At 44.4% G+C, this 10,106-nt stretch overlaps 1 protein-coding gene across 1 annotated transcript; it reads right to left on the minus strand.

Moving 5' to 3' along the window:
* Positions 1-58: 58 nt before the first annotated feature.
* LOC114868439 (extracellular calcium-sensing receptor-like) lies at positions 59-3,306 on the minus strand. Its single transcript, XM_029172032.3, has 5 exons — positions 2,674-3,306; positions 1,777-2,571; positions 1,449-1,676; positions 1,233-1,356; positions 59-1,045 (listed from the first exon to the last, which is right to left on the minus strand). The coding sequence occupies exons 1-5, from the start codon at positions 2,935-2,937 to the stop codon at positions 132-134; spliced, it is 2,325 nt and encodes a 774-aa protein (XP_029027865.1). The 5' UTR covers positions 2,938-3,306; the 3' UTR covers positions 59-131.
* Positions 3,307-10,106: the final 6,800 nt, after the last annotated feature.

The raw sequence follows: 10,106 nt of genomic DNA on the forward strand, positions 1-10,106 counted from the left end.
ATGCCTCTTAAATATTTTGTCAAAAGCAGAACAGAAGACACATATCAAATGTTTAATTTCAAAAGACAGAATGCAGTGACACTACACTGATAATCAATATATGCATATGTATATGCGTTATTTATACACTTTTAGGTACTCATTGGTGCCACCTTTCCTATTACATTATTTTTTGTGTTTTTCTCTGGTTTCAGTAGGATAATGTAACATTTTGGAAAAAATATACATATCAACAACCCATAACTAGAAGCCAGAATAGCAAATATCTCCACAGCAACACTGAACTTTCCAGGAGAGCTGACATAAGCTGGAATAAAAGTGAGCCACACTGCACAGAATATCAACATACTAAAGGTGATGAACTTGGCCTCATTAAAGTTATCAGGCAGTTTTCGAGTCAGAAAAGCAAGAACAAAACAGAAGAGAGACAGAAAACCTATGTAGCCAAGTACAGCCCAGAACCCTACAGCTGAGCCCAGAGCACATTCTAAGATGATTCTGTCTTTGACTACCTTCAAGTTCTTAAATGGAAAAGGAGGAGAAGTCATTAACCACAGGACACATATTACAACCTGTATGAGAGTGAAGATCAGAACACTGAGTCTCTGCTGTGTTGGTCCAAACCACTTCATCACATTACTGCCTGGAAGTGAAGTTCTGAAGGCCATTAGCACCACCACAGTTTTCCCCAGAACACAAGACATACAGAGGACAAAGGTGATGCCGAATGCTGTGTGTCTCAGCATGCAGGACCACTCAGAGGGTCGACCCATGAAGGTCAGAGAACACAGGAAGCACAGAGTCAAGGAGAAGAGCAGCAGGAAGCTCAGCTCAGAGTTGTTGGCCCTGACAATAGGAGTTTTCCTGTATGTGAAGAAAATGAAGGCCACAATAGCAGTCATGCATGTTCCACATAAAGATGCTGCAGTGAGCAGTGCTCCCATCATTTCTTCATAGGATAGAAACTCTGCCTCCTTCTTTACACATTCATCTCTTCTGTCATTTGACCAGAATTCAGGTGGACATTGAACACAAGTGACAGAGTCTGAAAAGGAAAATTACATCTTTACTCAGTTATGACATTAATTGCTTGTTTAAGTGAGACAATGAGTGTGCAAAGCACCATAAATCTGTTCTGGGCATAATACAATCTTCAGATTATCAAAACAGCTTGGATGGAAATCTATTTTCTAAATGTGTAAGTGAAGCACAAAATCATGTTTTCAATAAACCTGTGGTGTTGCTTATTTCTCCCTCTGCACATCTTATACAGTCATAGCAGCAGACAGGCTTTCTTTTCTGGAGAACCTTACAAGTTCCTGGGGAACATTTGTCACTGCATATTGACACAGGAATCTGAAGAAACAACATGGATGAGAGAAATTTGTTGAAAAACTGCTGATGTCAATATGCCTTTATATATTCAACACAGTCAAATGACAGTTTACCTGTGTTGAGTTCTGGGTCCAGATTAAAGTCTTATTTTGCAGACTCAGCTGTTTGTCTGCAGGTAAAGATGCATCATAGAGACCAACTGTGACAAAGTCAACAACACCATTTTCTGTTGGCTGCCAGTTTATAATTTCATACTTTGCAGGTGGATCTCCATCCTCATTGAAGTAAACTTCATGTCCTTCCTTTGTTATTAAATTAATCTTTCTGATGTGCTGTAAAACCTAACACAGTTTGAATTCATTAAAATGGTATTCATTTGGATGATTGATAACTTTTTTAATTTCATATTATGTTCCACAGTGTATTAAAATGTTTTCTCACCCTGAATGGGTCTAGATGCACATTGTAGATACATGTATCATTACAATGAAGTATTTCATGAAGTGCATGGGCCACAGCATACACTCCTTTATAGACATTGTTGAATATGGGCATAAGTGACATATCAGTAAAGCCGTGTTTCACTCCAGTTAAATCTTCATGTCCAGTACACTGTTTCAAATTTACTGCTGATGAATTTGACTCTTTAAAAGTACAACTGAATAACGTTTCCCAGAATTCTGTGAAAATGTCATTGCTTGAATAATGAATTGGCTTAATGTCTAATATAAACTCTTTCATTCCTCTAACGTGTGCTTTGGGTATGGACAGACCTATGGCACCATCCAAAATATGATGTTTATCCACTTCTGCAGTTTTTGAATCAACCATCCAGCTTTCACTGCCAACCCACTGATACCCAGTCATGTTCTGAAAGGACAGCTCACGTGTTAGCAACTCCATATCCATGTGGGAGACAAACGCAACAATAACCTTAGAGGTGGAATCCTTAAGAAGGTTTATTATCATTTGTATCTTACTTGGTGGATCTGTCCTGAAAAAAGTTAAAGAATACTCCACACAGATTCCCAGTTGCTGTGCTGTTTTTGTGAATGTATTCATGCCATCATTGCCGTAATCATTGTTGCTCCTAATAGCTCCAACCCAAGTCCAACCAAAGTGTTTGACCAGCTGGGCCAGAGCTCTGCTCTGATAGTAGTCGCTGGGTATTGTTCTGAGGAAGGATGGGTACTTGGATTTATCACTGAGACAAGCACAGGTGGCAAAAGGGCTGATCTATGATACAAAAAGACATCACCTTACTAGATAACAATACAATGTATGCAACTATTAATGTCAGTTTACAAATTAGATCCTAAATTTACTAACTTTACAAACCTGTGGGATATGAAAGGGTCCTATTACAGTAGCTATAACCAAGCTAGGAGAGGATGACGTCTCTCCAATTATTGCCTGCACTTGTGCAGGTTTAGTACATGGATCCTTTGAGGATGCAGACACAGCTTTATTACCATTAGACAAGGCCAATGCAGCCTTCACACTTTTAGTGATGGAGCCACAAGTATTATACATTTCATAACCCAGAGAGATTCCAGGTAGTAGCTCTGTGCTGTTATTGATCTCATCAATAGTAAAACACATGGCCTTGGCAAACTGGAAACCTCTGAAATTCAAACTAGATGCAGACAATAGAAAAAGATAAAATATTACAACTATTTGATTTCATTAATAAATCTAATGTGACATTTTATACTAAGAAAATTAAATAGTATTGTAATTTAAATTATTTTAATTAATTAACTATGTATTATTTTTTTATTTCCTATAAAAATTCATAGAACATAAATAAACATAACACACTGTACAGTACTTTACCTGGTACATTCCAATGGCAGTGGTTTGTGTGTGTAGGTTTCTTCTCTGTCTTTCCAGCTGCTGTGAAAAGAAAAGATTCCTCCAATTATTATGTCGCCCTCCCTAGATAGCTGGGGTTTTTCAGCATCTCCTCTCTGTCTGCAAACCAGCTCCTCTGCCTGAGAGAATGATATCACCAACAATAGCTGTACTGCCCAGCCTCTTTCTGGCCACCTTTCTGTTGATGTCATACTGTCTAAGAGCAATAAAATGCCAGTTAAAATCTTATGTATCATATGCCAAGCATATGTGTGGTAATATTAATGCAGAAAAAAAACACCCCCCTGAAAACCACCCCTCTGTGATAATGGAGGTTGTACTCAAATGACAGTTGCAATGGAAAAATGCAATGGAATGGCTAGTAGTAGCGGAGCATGTCTGATAAGGAAGAAATCTGGCCCCACAGCTCCTGTTGCTCAGGTCGTGGGTTCAGTCCACTTAGAGAGGAGTTGCGTCAAGATCATTCAGTGTAAGAACCTGCCAAATCAACCATTGCCTATAGGGCAAATAGGTATGTCATTATGGGACCACATTACATCCTGCAACACTTTGACCACCTGGGGGCATACACTACAGTACTGTATATCAGGATAAGGGTTATATAAATCCAATCTGGTAGTAGTAGCACTTGCCCTGAAACATGCCAGGTATCATGTTACAATGAAGGGACTCTCAGATTCCTCTATATTTTCTATGCAGAAGAAATCTCATTTATTCCTCTACTTCAGTCCACCAGGGCAGCTGAAGTTTTTACACTGGACACAATTAGGGGCCGGGATGTAGGAGCTATTTGTTTTCTTTAATAATTGTTGCATATAAATATACAGTATGTTTGGTTTATTGCTATAATTTAGGTTAGCTTTTACTGTTGATTTGCTTATTAGATAAATCCATCCATCTTCTACCGCTTAATCCCGTATGTGGGGTCGCTGGAGCCTATCCCAGCTGGCTATGGGCAAGAGGCAGGGTACACCACCTGTAAATCTCACAGGATTCCACCTCTGCTTATCATTCCAAAAGGACAGGCTGTCACATTTATCACTGCCTCTCCCGAAACTGGGACCACCAGCCATAAAATGTGGAATGTGCTCGTTAAGAGAACAAGAGAACTAATTTGTTCTGGTTCAGATGCACCAGAACTTTCAACTGTCATGAAACTGATGCCATTGTATTCTGTGTACAAAATGCTATTATTTGATATTAGATTGGTTTCTGTGTGATCAATGCCTAATCTACAGATTTGCCAGGAAATTTCTCAAGAACAACAAAGGGACTTCAACTTATCACCATGCTTTGCTTTGTGTGAATGTATAAAACTGAAATAAAGATACTCACCTTCATTTGTTTTAATCTGTGCACCATACATACAGTATATGTTATGTAGCAATCCACGTCTGGACTGAGGTAACCTGACCTACATGTAAACTTAACTCCCTCATTGAAGAGCCTCTACGTCCTTTCCAGTCCCCAGAGATAAGGGACCCTGAATCTTTCTCCACAACAGGAGACTGGCTTCTATCACAACAGGCACCAATTGGCGCCAACATCTCAAATGTCTATATCAAAGAACCATGAGTCCACTTTTTTGATCTACCTGTAAATCTCACAGGATTCCACCTCTGCTTATCATTCCAAAAGGACAGGCTGTCACATTTATCACTGAGAAGCTGCCTCTCCCAGAACTGGGACCACCAGCCATAAAATTTGGAACGTGCTCATCAAGAGAACAAGAGACTTCATTTGGACACAAGTTCTGGTTCAGATGCACCAGAACTTTTAACTTCCATGAAACAGATGCCATTGTATTCTGTGTACTGTGTGATGTTTAATGGCTGATCTACAGATTTTCCAGGAAATTCCTAAGGTTACAAAGGGACTCCAATGTATCACCATGCTTTCCTTTGTGTGAAGGCACCAAATTGAAATAGAGATTCTCACCTTCTTTACTTCTTTTAACCTGTGCAACATACACATAGACTATGTACACCGGCAACAATTAGGTATCCTCATTATTGCATTACATTTGTAAAGTGTTACAATTGTTCAATTAGTAATGTCCAGATTAGGTCATTTATAATTTGATTTTGCTTGCATTTATTATTTGTGTATGTTTTAGCGTTTACTGGGTGTTACATAAGACAAGACCAGTCATCATGAATAACATTTCATTTGTTACAGCGTTGTAAGGGACCACGTATAAGACCTTAATATTCTATGGATTTAATATTGCTGTTTAACCATTCTGACTTCTCTGCTTATTTGAGTGTCAAAGTGATCATTACATGTTTATTGTGTTATGGTGTGATGGAACTTTGAGCTTGATGAAAAGAGGAAAGCTTAGTTATCCCAGATTTAGGAGCAATCTAAATCCAATAGTTTGATACTTGATCTGAAGAGGTGGAACTCCTCACCACTGATTTACTTCACTTCATCACTGATATTTAAACCAGTGACACCCTAGTGGAATCGGATTTCCCTCTACCTTCAAACTTCTTTCACCTTCTCTTTTGCGTCGCATTACTTTTCTTTAATTTTCCTTTGTTTTTAAATTTTGTAAACCTAAGTTAAACTTAGGTTTAAAAAAAAAACACAACAAATTTTGTAACGTTAGAAAGTCATCAAGAAACTCCGCAAAACTAAAACTATTACAAACAGACCTTAATCGACTCGCTATTTTTGATCGAACAAATTAAATTAGATTCCAGCCTGTTTCCTTTTTGGGCTAGTTTAAGTAGCGCTGACGCTTTGAAACACCTGGGAAAGTTCAGCCTGGCTGACTGTTACTTTGCTGACCCCGAGCTGTCATCATCACCGCTGGCGACGATTCCTGGCCCAGAGGCCGTGGCACCTGGATCAGAGAGGGCACGCCTTGCTCAACCAAGCCGGTAACGGGAGACACTGCACAGCGGCCTACGGCTCCAGACTACAGTAAGGCAAGACAAACATCTCTAATCCTCTGAGAAGTCTGGTGTTTCTCAAAGCGCTAAAATTTAACATTCCAAATTGATTAGTTATCCTTAGATTCGTACAAGTTAGAAACCAATACTCTTTATGCTTGATCAAAGCCATCAAAAACTCAGGTCTTGACCATTCTTTGTGTTCACTCATTGATTCATTCACTGTGCATCATCTCATTCTGATTGTTCTCTCATTTTCTGTTCTGTTTATTTGAGTATTTCCATATATTCATGTTATTCATATATCCAGTAGTGTTAGATTAATAAAACGTTCTGGTTTTGTGTGCATTGTTCTTCAGATTTAAGCAGGTCACTGAACCGCGACAGGAATTCACGACAGATTTGGTTTCATCACAAGAAAGTTGTTATTGTTGTTCATAACTGATAACTCATTGAATTGGCATCTGGCGTTGACTAGATTGATACAAGCGTGGTTTCAGCTTTAAAACAAACCTGGTGCCCCAACTTTGAGGTATATTAATGTTTCTGCATTAATATCAAACTATTAATAATTTTAATCCGCTATAGTTATGTGTCATGATCTAGGTTTTTGTTTCTTGTTATTTTCTTTGTTAGTTTCTTATTCTGACTCTCTGTTTTCACTTAGCTGTCATGTTTTGGTTCCAGTTTCCTGTTTTATTTTGTAGTACGTCCGGTTTATGTTGTCTCGAATTAATCATCACTCACCTGGGTACTTAACCACCACCAGTCACCTCAGTAATTTGCCAGATCGTTGTATGCAAGTCGTCACGTTCCAGCAGTTCTCAGTTCAGCTTACCTTGTTCTCAATCCAGTTCCTTACCCCTGACCGCCGATTCCAGCCTAACCCCGAATGGTATTGTAGCCTCGTTTACTCTGTTGCTGAACCCTGCCTGTTACTGGACCTGATTACGCCTGCTCTTCTAATACGGAAATCTGAGCCTCATTGTGTTGACCCTTGCCTGTTACTGGATCTGATTACGCCTGCTCCGTCTGTACCTTAATCCTGTGCCTTATTGTGTATGACCTGGACTGTCTTTGACGAGTATTGTATTAAACCTTGGTTTTACCATCTACCTGTTGTCTTCGCGCTGTGCATGTGGGTCCGATCTCTGCCTAAGCCTGACAAAACAATCTGGCCACACTCAAACCCGGCCAGCACCTAGCCTGTAGTAAGGTCAGTGATCTCTCCCCCCCTTTTCCTTTTGTGTGTATTCGGTTGCTAACCACTAACCACTCCCTGGGAGAATGGAGTTTTCATGCCCGAGTTTACCGGAGGATACTCGTGGGGACCTCGAAAGGTTAGCTAAAAAGTATGTAGAAGCGCCCAGTCTTGATGCCCGTCTCCACCAAACTGGCCATAGATAAACAAAACAAACAACAAACAACAAAAAAATTTTGGTGGCGTGCGTAACCCGGAGTGCAGGCGTTCTTTGACAGACTCCGGCTAATGCGGAGGGACTTGGCACGCGCCCTGCGCGCATCGTTGGTCCGCGTCTCCAACGCTGCTTCTGGCACCGTTTCGGCGGTTCAAGCTCCTGTTCCTGTCGCCGCACCAGCGATTCAAACACCCGTTCCTGACGTCGCTCCGGCGGTTCAAGTTCCCGTTCCTGTCGCCGCTTCGGCGGTTTAAGTTCCTGTTCCTGTCACCGCTCCGGCAGTCCAAGCTCTCGTTCCTGTCGCCGTTTCGGTGGTTAAAGCTCTCATTCCTGTCGCCGTTTCGTCGGCTCCAGCCCAAGCTTCAGACGCCGCCGTCTCTATTCACCACTCTGACCCAGTTCCGGAAACCCAGCCCGCCCAGCTCCCAGCCCCTCAACCGACAGTCAGTCGCAGGCGCTCCGGACGACGTCGGCGGGGGCACGGGTCCAAGGTCCAGGGGCCAGAGACCTCAGTTGCTGTGTCCGAACGGCTCTCTTTCCCGGCAGAGGAACTCTCTGGTTACCCGGCGGACTGTCTCACGTCAATAGCAGGCATCCCGGACAGCGTCGTCCAGCGCATCCCCCTCCACTGTACTCCTCCAGTTTTATTCCTTTTTGCTCACCTCATGAACACCGCTGATTCGACAGCTGACCAGGGTTACAAGGGAAGACCTGTTCGTGGAAGCAGCCGCTCTCATCCTGAGGGAACCTGCACTGCGAGAGGCCCTGGAACTCCCAGGGTTGCAGCCAGCAGCCACATCAGTTCCTGCGCCATCCAGGTTCCAGTTCAGCCACGTTCCGCTCGGGTTCCAGATCAGCCATGTCACGCTCGGGTTCCAGATTAGCCATGTCACGCTCGGGTTCCAGTCCAGTCAAGTCACGCTCAGGTTACAGTCCAGTCAAGTCACGCTCAGGCTCCAGTCCAGTCAGGCCACACCCAGGCTCCAGCCCAGTCATGTCGCGCTCAGGCTCCAGCCCAGTCATGTCGCGCTCAGGCTCCAGCCCAGTCATGTCACGCTCAGGCTCCAGCCCAGTCATGTCGCGCTCAGGCTCCTGTCCATTCATGTCATGTGCAGGCATCAGGCCAGCCTTGTCATGCTCAAGCTCCAGTCTTTTCCCAGCCAGGTGGCACAACACGTTGGTCAAGCTCAATTCTTGCCCGGTCAGGCCCGGCTTCTACTCCGTTGAGCTCGGCAACCGCATGCAGCTCCTGTCGGCCTCCAGGAGGAGGTCGTCCCAGCTGCAGCTCCTGTCGGCCTCCAGGAGGAGCTCGTCCCAGTCACAGCTCCTGTCGGCCTCCAGGAGGAGGTCGTCTCAGCTTTGGTTCCTGTCAGCCTCCAGGAGGAGGTCGTCCCAGCTGCAGTTCCTGTTGGCCTCGGAGAGGTCGTTCCAGTTCCTGTCGGCCCCCAGGCGTAGGTCATTCCAGCTCCTGTTGGACCCTAGTTCCCGTTGGCTCCAGTAAGGACGCCATTCCTGTTCCCGTTGGCCTCCAGGCGGTTGTTGTTCCAGCTCCTGTCGGCATCCAGGCGGAGGTCATCCCAGTCGCAGCTCCTGTCGGCCTCCAGGAGGAGGTCGTCCCAGTCGCGGCTGCTGTCGGCCCCCAGGCGGAGGTCGTTCCAGCTCCTGTCGGCCCCCAGGCGGAGTTCGTTCCAGCTCCTGTCGGCCTCCAGGCGGAGGTCAATCCAGCTCCTGTCGGACTCCAGGCGGAGGTCAGTCCAGCTCCCGTTGGCCTCCAGGCCGAGGTCATTCCAGCGGCTGTCGGCCTCGGAGAGGTCATTCCAGCGCCTGTCGGCCTCGGAGAGGTCATTCCAGCGCCTGTCGGCCTCGGAGAAGTCGTTCCAATGCCTGTCAGCCTCGGAGAGGTCATTCCAGCTCCCGTCCTCCTCCAGGAGGAGGCTGACAGGGACTGATGGCTCCTGGTGGTCCGGCACCGGCCACGTCTCCATTGGCTCCTGGTGGTCTGGCACCGGCCACTTCTGCATCGACTCCTGGTGGTCCGGCGTCGGTCAAGTTCGCCTCGGCTCCTGGTGGTGCAGCGTCGGTCGTTGTTGTCAATTGCCGAAGCTGCTGATGTCTTTACACAGTTCCCAGGCAAGCCGAGAGACATAATCCCTCCTCTCCCCGTGTTGGGTTCTCTTAGGTTGACATTAGGTTGATTGGCTTCTCCCCGTGTGTGAATGGTTGTTTGTCTCTGTGTTGCCCTGCAATGGGCTGGCGACCTGTCTAGGGTGTACTTTGCCTCTCGCCCATAGCCAGCGATATGGGATTAAGCAGACCAGGACCGATGATTATTTTCGAGGGGATTATGGATAGACAGTTTTTCTGACAGTCCACAAACGCACAGTGAGGCCATTTATATAATATATAGCCTTAATTATAAGATATTTTGGAACACATTTGGTGAACTCAAGAGAGATAAAGAGTGATATTGAAAAAAATTCTGCACCTCAGCTAACATTAAATGTCTGTTCGGACACTGAAAAAAGAAACTAAAACCAAAACTAAAAAAAAGCAGGACTCAGTAGGATGTAGGCTACTCTTT

Source organism: Betta splendens, chromosome 13 (genome assembly GCF_900634795.4).
Source record: "Betta splendens chromosome 13, fBetSpl5.4, whole genome shotgun sequence".
Classification (NCBI taxonomy): domain Eukaryota; kingdom Metazoa; phylum Chordata; class Actinopteri; order Anabantiformes; family Osphronemidae; genus Betta; species Betta splendens.

Excerpts from the sequence above, each read along its gene's own strand:
- LOC114868439 (XM_029172032.3), bottom strand. The coding sequence starts at position 2,937 with ATGTGTTTTACTATTGATGAGATCAATAACAGCACAGAGCTACTACCT. Across the intron at positions 1,677-1,776 it reads TGCATCTAGACCCATTCAGG|GTTTTACAGCACATCAGAAA; the intron begins GTGAGAAAACAT and ends AAACTGTGTTAG. Across the intron at positions 1,046-1,232 it reads AGAAATAAGCAACACCACAG|ACTCTGTCACTTGTGTTCAA; the intron begins GTTTATTGAAAA and ends TTTCCTTTTCAG.